Source organism: Pongo pygmaeus, chromosome 2, assembly GCF_028885625.2.
Source record: "Pongo pygmaeus isolate AG05252 chromosome 2, NHGRI_mPonPyg2-v2.0_pri, whole genome shotgun sequence".
In the NCBI taxonomy this organism is placed as follows: Eukaryota; Metazoa; Chordata; class Mammalia; order Primates; family Hominidae; genus Pongo; species Pongo pygmaeus.
This window is the reverse complement of record NC_085930.1, coordinates 111,965,105-111,980,990: the sequence shown is the minus strand read 5'-3', so window position 1 is coordinate 111,980,990 and position 15,886 is coordinate 111,965,105. Positions and strand designations below refer to the sequence as shown.

At 38.1% G+C, this 15,886-nt stretch overlaps 1 protein-coding gene across 6 annotated transcripts in view; it reads right to left on the bottom strand.

Moving 5' to 3' along the window:
• Positions 1-15,886, bottom strand: part of ULK4 (unc-51 like kinase 4) — a 722,036-nt gene that overhangs the window by 449,407 nt on the left and 256,743 nt on the right. For all 6 annotated transcript variants that reach the window (XM_054482410.2, XM_054482411.2, XM_054482412.2 and 3 more), the window contains 2 exons: positions 14,302-14,353; positions 14,105-14,199 (listed from right to left, as the gene is read on the bottom strand). In XM_054482410.2, the coding sequence (XP_054338385.1) occupies positions 14,105-14,199; positions 14,302-14,353 (147 nt within the window). The remainder of the gene's footprint in view (positions 1-14,104; positions 14,200-14,301; positions 14,354-15,886) is intronic.

Sequence of the window (15,886 nt, the reverse complement as noted above, 5' to 3'; positions counted from 1 at the left end):
CTCTCCCACCAACCAATACATTTTTATTTCTTATGCAGACAAATTTTAGCTACTCTGCTACCCCCATCCCCTTTCTTCATCCAGGGTTCTAGGCCACTCCCCAATCCTACCTACAAAAGAAACAAAAGCTCAGTACAGACCATCCATGGCCTCATAGTTATAGAAAGGCCAGGCATATGTTTCCAGGTAACAGCTTTCCTGTCTTCAACCAGACCACCTTTCCAGGACAGAGCACCTATATGCAAAAGGGAGGTTCTTCCCTCATAATCCAAGCTCATAATGTTACAGCAGGTAGTCAGGCAGACATGAGCAGGGCAGGAGAGGTCACCCAACCCCAACCAGGAACATCAGGCAACATCAGGTGATAGGCGGTTAACTGTCTCTCTAAAATTATTGGTCACAGTCAGTGCTAGGGAAAGGCAGTCTCCCTAGATAGAAACACCTGAAACTGGTGATCAGAAGCTTCCTCGTAAGATCTAAGGAGTTAGGTGACTGGGCTCAACATGTGCACTAAGAGGCAAAATGGCAGAGTTTGGTGTATGACCTTCTAGGAACATTCTAGTGGTAAAGGAAGAACTGCCTCAAGTGAGCATGTGTACAACTCCAGTAAACACAGTGCGCATGCGGCCCCTCCCAAGTTCTGGAGGCCCCTGCACATGTGGACAACCCACCCCAAGGGAAGCAACAGGGGAAAACAGATGCAGACCCTGGAAGCATGCCAACATATAAAGCCCCAAGTCCAAGGCCAAACCACAAATTTGAGTCTCTCAAGTTGCCCACTTGGCCCTCTTCCAACTGTACTTTACTTCCTTTTGTTCCTGCTACAAAACTTTTAAATAAACTTTCACTCCTGCTCTAAAACTTGCCTTGAGTCTGCCTATACCCGAGTCAAATTCTTTCTTCTGAGGAGGCAAGAACTGAAACTGTTGCAGACCCATACGGATTTGCCACCACTAACAATACCTCCCCCAAAGATGGGAAATTCTCTCTTCCAAATATCATTTTAAACAGCATTATCTATTTATTTATTTCCTTTAACATTCATTGATTTTTATCTAAAGTAGTGGCTAAATTGTCTTAGGACCTGAGAAATTTCAAACCCGTTAACACACCAACACAAAGAATGAGTTAATACTACACTTATTGATTAATCAAGTTTCAAGATGTTTGGAGAGTGCAGTCTGATACATGATGAACCTCAATCTGCATTTTGAGAAGTCAAATTAAAATTGTACACTTTAATGACAACCCAACACCAAACAGCAACAATGCAGCAAGACAATAAAGAACAACAACAAAAAAGGACAAAGCCGTAAAAATTATCTTCATCAAATCACTTCTATTCATAGTGAGAAAATCACTATCTGACACAATCTGACACAGTATATGACAGCAAACATGTTCTAAACCTTTGAATGGGCATGGCTTTGCTCACTGGTACGGGGTCACCTTATTAAAAAGAGACTGAATCATTGAGACAATAGACAATGAGTACCTTTTTGCTGCTGTGGATTTGGATAATTTGCTCACCAATGTTCTGCCCTTCCAGAATCTTCCACAGAATTTATACATATACATTATATATTTATATATACTACTATATGCTACATATTTTATGACATATATATTTAATGGTATTAAAATAAATACCATTGCACCCTAATCAAGCTCCTCTGTACCAGTGATCTCTATTATAAAATTCTATCAGTCATTATTTATTTTAGTGTAGGGATAATATATGGAATAATCCAAGGAATTTTAATAGTTAATACTAGTAATATTGATTTCTTAAAGACATTCACTTGTGCTAAAGTTCATTTGACAAAGTGTTCTGAAAGCAGAGACCTACTGAACTTTTTGAAAATGGAAATTCCCAAGTCTGGTGACTTTTATTTCGTTGCTCAAAAACTAGGAACCCCACCCATTTTTTTAAAAATGTGTGAATATATATGCACATTAGCTTCTGTGTATGTCAGTTTCTCTGCATGTTAATGATTCTCAATGGTATGTACCAAACGAAATGAATGTCTGCGACTTAGGAATTGCTAAGACAGCTCTGGGACATTTAAGCTAAATAATAGTAAATGCATTTGAAATTCATAAATAACACTTGCATCACTAAACCTTATTTTACTTGTTCTTAAAGTTATTGTTGCCCAAGATGATGCTTTGTTTAAATCTTCTTTACAACATTAAACAGCTATAAAAATGTTAAGGAATTCCCATGGCCACATTAGGTTGGTAACACACTATTGGGAAGACTGCGTCGAAACAGGCATTCTCATGCATTGCTGGTGAGAAAGAAAAATGGTAAAAGCCTATATAAGGGATTCTGGCAGTATCTAACAGAAGTACAAGTGCATTTACGCTTTGATCCCAAAATCACCCTTCTAGCGATTAAACCGGTAAATCGCAATTTACCCTGAAGATACACCTACAACAATAGGAAACTAAATATGAACAAGGTTATTTATTGCTTATAATTACAAATATTAGCAACTACCTAGTGGGCCAAACATTGGTGGAATACTAAACTTGTCTTAATAAAGAGTGAGAAAAGTCTCTAAGAACTGATATGGAGTAATTTCTAACACTCATTATTAAATGAAAAGGCAAAATGCAAAAGAACATATATAGTATGTTACATTCAGTATAAGAAGGAAAAATAAGAAAACATATGCCCGCTTTACAGAAAGAAATATTAAAAGGACAAACCGGAAAACAATGAAGCTGTTTATCTACACGAGTAAGGAGAGTATGATGGAATGGCAATGGAGTAGGAGGGATATATATTTCAGGGAAGGGAGTGACACTGCTCTGAATATACCTTTTACTATAGTTTTGACTTTTTTGGAAGCACATTCATGCTCTACATATTTTAAAAATTAGAAGCAACAAAAGAGGAAGAAGAAAAAGAAAACCTAAAATTGAAAGCAAATGGAGACAAATCAACTGTACTTCAAACGAATATTATAACCACACTAGGAGTGGGGAAGGGAGCTAATCCAAGTACCTTATGAACACAGTATTGACTATATATGCCCAGTGTTGCTTGGAGATGAGAAGAGGTTGGGAAGGCAAGGAATTCTGCAAACAAATCGTGACCTCATTTGGTTTGTTTTGATGTTGGTTTCAGTGAAGCAATTCCATAACAATTTATTACAGGATTAAGCAAATGAGAAAATGTGCTGATGATGCTGGAAGCCAAAACTTCCACAAAGGGACACACAAATATAGAATGGGCAATGGCAAGAAAGAACTGTGTAGGGGACTGGATACGAAGATAGCAGTGTGAACTCATGATTTCAAATATGTATGTGCGTGCAGATAGGCACGTGTATGTAAGTACGTATAGCTGTCCCTCAGTATCCACAGGGGACTGGCTCCAGGGAGAGAACAATGTGTCAACACATAATTGAGTAGGAGCATCGTAGGGACTGTTATGGAGGGAGGTATAGAAAGCTATGGACCCCAGAGCAGGGAGGGACATACTCTGTTGGATGGGTAGAGGGGAGTCTCACAGAAATTACTTTTGAACAGGGCCTAGAGAGAAAAGGAGGGGATAGGGCAGACAATCTGACTTGGGAGATGAGAAGTCTAGGTTCACATAAGGAATGCTGAGTATAGTTGGGCCTCAGTATCTGAGAGAGATTGGTTCCAGAATCTCTTTCCCTATACCAAAATCCAGTGATCCTTAAGTCCCTTATATAAAATGGCATTAGTATTTGCATATAAACTACACACAACCACCCATACACCTTAAGTCATCTCTAGGTGACTTATAATATCTAATGCAATGTAACTGCCAGCTAAATAGTTGTTATACTCTATTTTTTAAATTTGTATTATTTTTATTGTTGTATTATCATTTTTCATCTTTTTTCAAATATGTTTTATCTGCTGTTGGTTGAATCCAAGGATGTGGAACCTGTGGATATGGAGGGCCAAACCATCTGTGACTCTATGGTAAGTATGTGTGTTCACATGCATATGTGTTAGTCTACTCAGGCTGCTATAACAAATGCCTTAGACTGCATAATTTAATAATAGAAATGTGTTTCTCACAGTTTAGGAGGCTGGGAAGTCCAAGATCACGGTGCCAGCAGGTTCAAAGTCTGGTGAGGGCTGCTTCCAAGATGGCATCCTTTAGCTGTGTCCTCACATGGCAGAAGAAGTACAAAGGCCAAACCAACTCCCTCAAGTTCTTTTAAAGGACACTAATTCCATTCATGAGAGGGGAACCCTCATTATCTAATCATCTCCTGAAGTCCCCACCTCTTAATACTATGACACTGGGGATTAAGTTTCAATATATGAAGTTTGAGGATACATTCGGACCATCACAATCCATATACGTGCTTATATTTCCTAACTGTTTCTTGGAAGGGCTGGAAGCTAAGGTGTCCCAGAAGAGAAGAGCACACTTCGTGCTCCATCTTGGTCTCTAATGCCATTTCCCAATAAAGAACACCAGGGCTCCTCAGAGAAATGACTAATTTCATAGCTAGGGCGGAGTAGTAACAAACTGAGGAAAAAATATTTTGTTGTAACATAAAATGAGGTAGCATTCAAAAAAGAATAGAGTATGTCACAAAGACACTTGAAAGAAGCCAACTTGAAAAGGCTTGCACTAGCCAAATCTGGAAAATATCAGCACCAAAATAATATAGTAATGAAGTCATTGATAAAAACAGGAATCTGTGGTAGACTGAATGATGCCTGCCCAAAGATGGCCATGTCCTGCGTGGGCGGCAAGCCATCCAGGTGCCGAGGCAAGAGACCGAGGGCATGAGCTGTTCCAGTATAATAAAATGTAAAACAACAAGAGTTATACTAGATCTAGATCATAGACATGATTACATATGAATACCATTAATCATTAGTTTGTAGCAATTACTCTTCATTCCAATATTATAATAATCCTCGCTCTATAATCATAACCTAGGAAAAACCAGGCCATACAGAGATAGGAGCTGACGGGACATAGTGAGAAGTGACCAGAAGACAAGAGTGCAAGCCTTCTGTTATGCCTGGACAGGGCCACCAGAGGGCTCCTTGGTCTAGCAGTAACACCAGTGTCTGGGAAGACGCACGCTGCCAAGCAGACCGTGGTCTAGCAGTAGCCTCAGTGTCAAGGAAAAACACCCACTACTTAGCAGACCGGGAAAGGGAGTCTCCCTTTCCCCGGGGGAGTTTAGAGAGGACTCTACTCCTCCACCTCTTGTGGAGGGCCTGACATGAGTCAGGCCCGCCCGCAGTTATCTGGAGGCCTAACCATCTCCCTGTGATGCTATGCTTCAGTGGTCACGCTCCTAGTCCACCTTCATGTTCCATCCTGTACACCTGGCTCTGCCTTTTAGATAACAGTAGCAAAATTAGTGAAAGTACTAAAAGTCTCTGATATGCAGAAATAACGGTGTAAGCTGTCTCTCTCTCTCCCTCTCTCTGCCTTGGCTGCCAGGCAGGGAAGGGCCCCCTATCCAGTGGACACGTGACCCACGTGACCTTACCTATCATTGGAAATGACTCACACTCTTTACTCTGCCCCTTTTGCTTTGTATCCAATAAATAACAGCACAGCCAGACATTCGGGGCCACTACCAGTCTCTGCGTCTTGGTGGTAGTGGTCCCATGGGCCCAGCTGTCTTTTATCTCTTTGTCTTGTGTCTCTATTTCTACAATCTCTCGCCTCTGCACACGGGGAGAAAAACCCACCAACCCTGTGAGGCTGGTCCCTATAGTCCTGATCTCCAGAACCTTCAAATTTGTTATTTACATAGCAAAAACGGAATTTGCAGATGAGGTTAAGGATCTTGAGAGGAGAGAGTTATCTTGGATTATTCAGGTGGGTCCAATATAATAATAAGGATCCTTAAAGGGTGACAGGATGGTCAGAGTCAGAGAAGATGTAACAATAAAAGCAGAGGTTAGAGAGAGATTTGAAGATGCTGCTCTGCTGGCTTTGAAGATGGAATAAGGGGCCACAAGCCTAAGAATCCAGGTGGCCTCAAGAAGCTGGAAAAGGCAAGGAAGCAGATCCTTCCCTTAGAGCCTCTGGAAGGAATACAGCCACACTGACACCTTCATTTTAGCCCCAAAACTCATTTCAAGCTTCTGACTCTCCAGAACTGTAAGATAATAAATTTGTGTTGTTTTAAACCAATAAGTTTGTGGTGATTTGTTACAGCAGCAATAGAAAAAACTAATACAGAATATGAATCCACACCAATAAAAGACAGAGATGCTTATTCATATCAGTTAACTTTAACTATATATACAGTCATGCATGGCATAATGATGCTTTGGTCAGCAACACAGCACATGTATGATGATGGTCCCATAAGATTATGATGGAGCTGAAAAATTCCTATTGCTTAATGACAATGTCTTGATGATCCTGATCTTGTGTAAGCCCAGGCTAATTGTGTGTGTTTTTGTCTTCATTTTTAACAAAAAAGTTTAGAAAGGATAAAAAAATTAATTAAAAATTTCAAAAACAGAAAAAAGTTTATCAAATAAGAATATAAAGAAAATATTTTTGTAGAACTGTACAACGTGTGTTTTAAAATGAGTGTTATTACAAAAGAGTCAAAAAGTTTTTAGAAATTTATAAAGTAAAAATGTTACAGTAAGATACAGATAATTTAATATTGAAGAAAGAAAAATACATTTTTTTTCTACAGGCATGTATCACCATGCCCAGTTAATTGTTTTTTAATTTCTTGTAGGCATAGAGTCTCACTATGTTGCCCAGGTTGGTCTTTGAACTCCTGGTCTCAAGTGGTTCTCCTGCCTCAGTTTCCCAAAGTGCTAAGATTATAGGTGAAGGTGTGAGCCTCTGTGCTCGACCAAAAAATATTTTTTAATAAATTTAATGTAACTTAAGTGAACAGTGTTGATCATGTCTGCAGTAGTGTATAGTAATGTCCTAGGCCTCCAGATTCACTCACCACTCACTACTGACTCACCCAAAGCAACTCCAGTCCTGCAAGCTCCATTCATAGTAAATATCTTATAAAGGTGTAACATTTATCTTTATACGGTATTTTCACATCTTTTATTGGCATACTCACCATTTGTTACAATCACCTACAATATTCAGTGCAGTAACATGCTGTATAGGTTTGTAGCCTAGAAGCAATAGGCTATACCGTATAGCCTAGGTGTGTAATGGGCTACATCATCTAGGTTGGTGTAAGTACATTCTATGGTGTTTGCACAACCAAAAATTCACCAAACAAGGCATTTTTCAGAACGTATCTCCATCTTTAAGCAAGGCATGACTGTATACACAAGTTGAGCATTCCTAATCCAAAAATCTAAAATCTGAAATGCTCTAAAATTTGAAACTTTTTTTCTCTTTTTTAGAAATGGGGTTATAGCTATGTTGCCCAAGCTAGCCTTGAACTCCTAGGCTCCAGTTATTCTCCCACCTCAGCCTCCCAAGTAGCTGCGACTACAGGAGCTCACCACCATGCCCAGCTTGAAACTTTCTGAGCACCAACATGACGCTCAGAGGTAATGCTCATTAGAGTATTTTAGATTTTCAGATTAGGGATGTTCAACCAATAAGGATAATGCAAATATTCCAAAAATTCAAATATTTCAAAATCCCCAAAACATCCAAAATCTGAAGCACTTCTGGTCCCAAGTGTTTCAGATAAGGGATAATCAACCTGTATATAGGCTTACCTTTACCAAGTTCTAAACCTTTTTTCATATTTATGTAAATTTTTAATTCACAAATAAGATAACTAAAGATGTACTTATCCTAAGTATACAATTCAGATAATTTTCACAATATGAACATACTCATGTAAGTAGCACCTAGATGAAGGAACAGGACATTATGAAGCCCCCTTTGACACAACCTACCAGTCACCACCCAAAGGTAACCACTATCATGACTTGGAATAGTTTTGTCTATTCTTAATTTTTTTGCAAGTGGAATCGTGTTATTTCGTATTTGTTAACTTTAGCTCACCTCAACATTAAATTTGTAAGATTTATCCATGTCGTTAAGTGTAACTGTAGATCATCTGTTTTCTCTGTGGAAGAGCATTCCATCATTTGACTATACCATAATGTACTCATCCATAGACTGTTGATGGGAATTTGGATGGTTTCCAGTTTGGAGCTATGAGCATTCTTAGCTCATTTCTATTGAATATATATTTATAAGTAAAAATTGCTGAGTCACAGTATATGCATATGTTCAGCTTTAGTAGCTACTGCCCAGCAGTTTTTCAGAGTAGGTGTATCAACGTACACTCTCACTGAGTGTAGTGTTTCTGGGTTCCATTTGCTCTATGTCCCCACCAACACTAAGTATTAACTCAAATAACTGGTTTAAAGCTAGATTATTCATTATTTATTAGCCTCCAGCCTTTCCCTGAAAAATTTACAAAAGGATAGGTTTTTCGTTAAAAAGTATTAAGGCTTAGCTTACTTTCTAAAGTTAAATAGAAATATACTTTAATCAAATTATGTATATTGCAGCCAGAATTTTCTAATACAGAAGTCATCTTTATTCCCCCTTTGCTATTAATAATATTTTCCGAAACCACCATGAGTGGGGAACAAATTCGCCGTACAAAACAAATCGTGGCTTTCTCACTGTCCTATAGGCCAGACTGATGATTTCAACTCTGAGGAGCTAAATGGTCTAAAACTCTGGGAAAAATCTGAATTAAGTGCTTGTGCTCAGCAAGAATCAAATGCATTTAGCCACTTCCATACAATATAGTACTGATCAGCAGCCTTGAACATCATGTGCGCTAACATTTCAAACAACAGTATGTTCCTTGGGGTGTTGGATCTTCATCTTCATGTATTCCAGTCATGCTCAAAAACAGGTAATTAAAAAATTTCTCATGAGTTATAGCATTAAAAAATATTTTTATGAAGCCAGTAAGTTGCAATAATACCTATTCTATCATAATAGACGCTGTAGTTACAATAATTAGTATGCTTGCATTTCATATGATTAGAAAATTAATTTATATTTGAATGCAAAATAGATATTTATAAATACTGGATCTTAACAAATTAGCCATAGGTTATTGCTCATTAGGCAAAAGAATCAATAAGTAACGTCCCAGCAAGTCATATCTTATTTGATGACTTGGAATTCACTGCTATGACAATGACCATGACAAACAGGTTCCTAGTTATGGTGGGTACTGTTACTTGGATTAACATTCTTACTGAAAACAATGAAAAATGCCAGATAAAATACAAAAACCCTAAATCCTAAGCTCTGAAAACAGAGGGAGCTTTCAGACTAGTTTCTGAATGAAAACCGGAGGCAGAGAGTTGAGACCATAAGAGCATGGAGCTGACTGCCCAGGAGGCACTTAGCAACAACACAAACAAAGGTTATCAGCGGGACCCCTGCACTCCGATCCTCCTAGCATACAGAGTTTTATGAGTCACCTTACACAGAAATGGGCACCTGCAGAGAGGAGATTATACTCTCAAAGTAAGGAAAAACTAGATTCATTCACCAACCCCTCCACACACATTCACACTCCTGACAACTGAGGAGGCTGCCCTGGGAAGTTATGATCTCAGACCTACATTATCAGGGATTTGCACACTGGGTACAAATGATGCTGATCTGAGGTACTGTCCCAACTGGCAGAGCCCTTAGGTGCCTGGCAGAAGGAAACACACTATGAAGGAAGGAATATCCATAGTTGATTTCAGGGAATGCCCTCTAATGGATTTCAGGGACAATGATTAGCAAGGATAAACAATACTCAGGCCTCCAAGAAAACAGGAAGATTTGGGCATGAACAAGATATAACAGACACCACAGACAAAAGATGACTTTCGTAGTCTTCTGATATTAGAATTACTACATATACTGTAGAACTACATTTACCAAACATGAATAAATAAGTCACGCACTAGAAAATATCTACAGGGAACAGGAAATTATAAAAAGCAATACAGATTTGAAAATAAAAAAGACAAGCAGAATTTCTAGCAATGACAGACTTCTACAAATGAAAAATAACCAAAATTAGAAACTCAACTGCTATATGTGGCAGCAGAAGGGGCATAGTAGAAGACAGGAAAAAAAAAAGAAATAACATCATTCAGAATATAACATTAAAAAAGAAAAAGCTGGAATACACAAAAAGACAGTAAGAATTAGAAAAAAACGAGAAAGTTTAATGCATATGTGATCTGAATTGCTGAAGGAGCTAGAACAAGAGAAAGAATAAGCAGAGATAATGGCAGAAAGTTTTCCAGACTGATGAAAAAGAACAATCCACAGATTCAAGCAGCACAGAGACTCCTCAACAGAATAAGTAAAAAAAGAAATTTATATTTAGTTACATCATAGTGAATCTACAGAAAACCAAATCCACACCACCTCCCCCAAAAAACATTTTAGAAGGACCCAAGGGACAAAAACAGAGATTTCCTTCCGAGGAAAAACTTCAGATTAATCACCAACCTATCAATGGCAACAATTCAGAACATAAGATAATGAAATAATATCTGTGCAGCGCTGAAAAATAATACCAAAAACAACTACCAAACTGAAATTTAATACTCAGCAAAATATCCCTCAAGGAAGAATGACTTTATCAGACAGTTTGCCACCAGCACACGTAAGCTAAAGGAAACTATAAAGGATGTACTTCAGTCAGAAATAAGTGAAGACAGGAGTGAAAACTAAGAAAAGAAGCATACAAAAGTAGTAAATACGTGAATAAATGTAAATGAACATTAACTATATTAAAGCAGTGATAATAAAGTCTGGTGGATATTTAAAAGAGAGAAAAAAAAAAGACAGACTTGAAAATCCCAGACAACAATAACATACATCATGAGGGGACTAAGTGGAGTTAAGTAGGCTAAGGTCTGTATATTACTAAAAGAAAAGAAAGTTTCTTTTTAAGTTTAGCTTTTAATACATTAATAGGTATGATGTAAATTTTAAAGTAACCAGTAAAAGAATAGAAAGAAAATATATAAATACCAACCTTATATAGGAAAAAAACAAAATGAAAAACGTCAATAAAACAAGAAAGTGGAAGTAGGTAAGAAGAAAATAATGTATGACAATGTTTGAAAGAATATAGTAGAATGAAATCCAAACAGACCAACAATTACAGTGTGTAAATGGAGTCCATGCTGTAGTTAGAAGTAAAAAAACTGGCCAAATTAATTTTTTAATTATTTATTTATTTATTTATTTATTTATTTATTTTGAAACACAGTCTTGCTCTATCGCCCAGGCTGGAGTGCAGTGGCATGATCTCAGCTCAACCTCCGCCTCCCAGATTCAAGCGATTCTCCTGTCTCAGGCTCCAGAGTAGCTGGGATTACAGGCATGTGCCACCACATCCAGCTAATTTTTGCATTTTTAGTAGAGACGGGATTTCACTACGTTGGCCAGGCTGGTCTTGAACTCCCAACCTCATGTGATCTGTCTGCCTCGGCCTCCCAAAGTGCTGGGATTACAGGCGTGAGTCATCCCGCCTGGCCCGGACAAATCAATTTAAAAATACTATATGATGTTTCTATTACATAGATCTAAAACATAAAAGTAGATGTTTGAAGGAAAAGAATGAAAAAATATACAGCAGGCAAATATTAATCAAAACAAAGTTTGCAGGATTATGTTAGAATGGGACAAAGTAGAGTAAGGCAAAAAACATTACTAGATATAAAGAGGGTGACTTCAAAATGATACAAGGCTGATTTCATAAGATGACATAATTTGAAATTTGCATACACTTAATAACATGGCCTCAAAATACATAAAACAAAAATTGTCAGAACTACAAGAAGAAATAAATTCATAATAGTAATAGGAGACTTATACACATCTCCTTCAGTAATTTATAGAAAAAGCAGGCCAAAATTAGTAAGGTTTTTTTTTTTTTTTTCTTTTTTTTTTTTTGAGACGGGGTTTCGCTTTGTCACCAGCCTGGAGTGCAGCAGCACGATCTCGGCTCACTGCAACCTCCACCTCCCAGGTTCAAGCAATTCTCCTGCCCCAGCCTCCCGAGCAGCTGGGACTACAGGCACACACCACCATGCCCAGCTAATTTTTGTATTTTCAGTACAGACGGGGTTTCACCATGTTGGCCAGGATGGTCTTGAACTCCTGACCTCAAGTGATCTGCCCGCATCAGCCTCCCAAAGTGCTGGGATTACAGGCGTGAGCCACCATGCCCAGCCAACGACAAGATTTGAACAAGATAACTAATAAATTACTTGATGAACATATATTGAACACTGCACGGAACAGCTGCAAAATATGTATTTTTTTTCAAACATACAGAATATCTACAAAAAATAACCTCATAATGGGCTATAAAACAAGACTTGATGAATTTCAACATATTAAAATCATCCAGACTACATTCTCTAACTTCAAAGCAGTTAAACTAGAAATCAATATACAAAGATAAATATAATGTATCCATCTGACATTTAAATACATATATATATTAATAACCCATGAGTCAATAAAGAAAAATATAAAATATTTTAACTAAAAGATTAAAACTATATATACCAAAACTTGTGGGATGATGCTAAAGCAGTATTTAAACCTAATCTGAAATGCATAAATTAGAAAAGAAATATGAAAAATTAACAAGCTAAATATTTACCCCAAAAAGTTAGAAAAAGAATACAAAATAGACCCAAAGAAAAAGAAAGGAAATAAGAATAATTACAACAATCAAAGAACAAAGAAACAGAAGCTATTAGCAAAATGAAACAATGGCATTCTAAGCCATGTTTTATAAATTGAAATTTCTAAATCTGTCTATTAAAAAAACCCAAACTAGAACTAATTCCAAGATGTTAGAAGCCACAGAATATAGTACTTAAGTGAAGGATTTAATGCACACACACACACACACACACACACACACACACACAAACAAGTTAACTGTGTTTGAAGGGTGGGGGCAGAGGGTGGAGAAATATGTGAGGAAACAAACTGAAGAATTCAGTTCTACAATGGTATCTATGTGACCATGAAGGTGTCAAAATTAACTTTTTATTTACTTCATAATATCTTTTTTAAGTACAGTTTTTATTTCTAAATTCATTACTTTTATTCATCATTACAGGCAATTCACAACTCATGATTTACTGCTATCTAAAATGTTGCCTTTAGGGTTAGTTGTTGGAAATCTGAAAAACATTTTCACATCAAACTCTCTGCTGGGTTATGCTTTGGATGCCCACATAATTTGTTATCTAAAAGCAGTCACTATTGCTTGGGTCAAATGCTAAATGGGACAGAACACTGGAAACAGGCATGAGCTGGGGTACAAAAAACACATCCTCCCTATACCAAATTGCCAGCGCTTCAGTGAGAGGGGCAGGGGTGGGAGATGGGAAAGTTAAGGAGGTAAGGATGGAACCACGTGTCTGCTCCACAGCAGCTTCTAGGGAAAGCCACTGCCTGGCAAAACCTGATACTGCTCCTTGCACCATAAGCTAAATGTCTTCCTAACTGGCTCCTCTTCTGGGGGCCTTTCTGCAGAAAGAAAGGGAGGGAGGATTTCCTTTTCCTAAAGTCAACAAGCAGCTCACCTAAGGATGCTTCTAAGGCACAGTTTCTCAAATGGGAGCAATTTTGCCACCCAGAGGACATATGTCAATGTGTAGAGACAATTTTGGTTGTCATAACTGAAGGGAGATGGAGTGGGGCTACCAGCATCTAGTGAGTAGAGGTCAGGGTTTCTGCTAAACATCCCAGAATGCACGGGAGAGCCCCATAACAAAGAACTGTCCATCCCAAAATGCCTTTAGTGCCAAGGTTGAGAAACCTTGCTCTGAAGGTTTGTACTATCAGTTGCAACAAATAATCAGGCAGGAAGAAAGTAGGCTGAGGGATAGGTGTGGACCAGGAAGGAAAGAGAATAATAAAGAAAAATGCCAAGAAAGTCAACAAAGGGAAGGGATTTCCTATGTTCATCCTGCCAGGGTAGGGGGGTTCTGAATGGTTATTTCATGTGAGGAACACATATGAGCCAAGCACTGTAAACGAGGTCTCTTTATATACAGAATTACCAAGTAAATTTAAAAGGAGCTTTTTTCAAAAGCTGCCAGAACTGACCGTGGAGCGATAGTCTTTCAATAAAATAGGATACTGTATTATTGCTTCAAAAGCCGACAATGTGATCTTGATAAATTCTTCTGATGCTGTCAGTCCTAGAAATACAGTTAATTATTATAGGTGTTTATTTACATGTTCTAAATCACAATATTAAAGTACCTCAAACAAAGACATAAAATGTTCCATGGTCTACTCACCTATGGCTCCATCTATGTTCGTTTCTCCTGAGTCTACAGATTTAATATGACTCTGAAAAAAAATAAATTTTTAATAAATAGAGTTTCAAAGTAACTCTGAAATAAAATATAGTTTACATTTTGCCCAAAACTGTACTTATTGTTTTTAATAACTCATAGACAGTATTAAATACTCAACACATATTATTATAGTTATAAAAGTATATTAAATAATATACATAAAGTATAAACTATAATCTTTTTTTTTTTTTTTTTGAGACAGCGTTTTGCTCTTGTTGCCCAGGCTGGAGTGCAGTGGCGCAATCTCGGCTCACCAAAACCTCTGCCTTCCAGCTTCAAGTGATTCTCCCACCTCAGCCTCCCGAGTATCTGGGATTACAGGCATGTGTCACCACGCCTGGCTAATTTTGTATTTTTAGTAGAGATGGGGTTTCTCATGTTGGTCATGCTGGTCTCAAACTCCCGACCTCAGGTGATCCACCTGCCTCGGCCTCCCAAAGAATCATTTTTAAATATACAAATCACTATCAATGAGATTTAATCTTAGAATAAAGTCAATGTTAATATAAGCATTTGCAAAAGTGAGTATAATACAACTGATACATAACCATGTCCAATAATACGCCACAATTACTTGCTCGCCATATCAGAAGTGAGTTCGAATGGCACCTAACCAGGGAAAACGGTCATCTCAAAGAAAGGTCAATTAAGCCTTAGCTACCCTGAGTACAAACTGTGTCAAGACAGTAATTTCGCTCTCAAAGCCTGTCTTCAAATTTCGCCACTGTTTTGAGTTCCTCCTAGATACCTCTTATTCCACCCCCCTTATCTGCGCTCCCATGCACCATGCTAGTCCCTCCTTTGCAGGATGACTCCCATTGCTGTTTGAGAGGAAGGCCTTAGTAGCTCGGCTGTGAGCTCTGAGGCCTCAGCTCCCTGGATGAATGAGCTTCCCAGTCTCTGGCCAAATGCTCTGGACAGAAAAGGTACTCCAGGACAATGAAACAATCACTGCCATGCTAGGCACAGCACCCATGTTACTGACTGCAAGAACACTGCAACGGAGTTCTTGCCCCTAGTAAACAAAATTTTATATATATATATTATTGTATACATGGTAACAAATAGCAAATAAAATATAAGATGACCTCGGAACTAAAAAGTAACTAAGTATAAGCAATTAGCCCACAATAGAAAGTGGTCTAACATAGGCCAGGTGCAGTGGCTCAAGCCTGTAATCCCAGCACTTTGGGAGGCCAAGGCGGGCAGATTACTTGAGGTCAGGAGTTCGAGACCAGCCTGGCTAACATGGTGAAACCCCGTCTCAACTAAAAATACAAAATTAGCCAGGCATGGTGGCACACGCCTGTAATCCCAACTACTCAGGAGGCTGAGGCAGGAGAATTGCTTGAGCCCAGGAGGCAGAGGTTGTAGTGAGCCAAGATCATGCCATTGCAGTCCAGCCTGGCTGACAGAGCGAGACTCTGTCTCAAAAAAATATATATATATACACATATATATGTGTATATATGTGTGTATATATATATAAAATAGAATCTATGTAACATATACAAAAGAACATAGG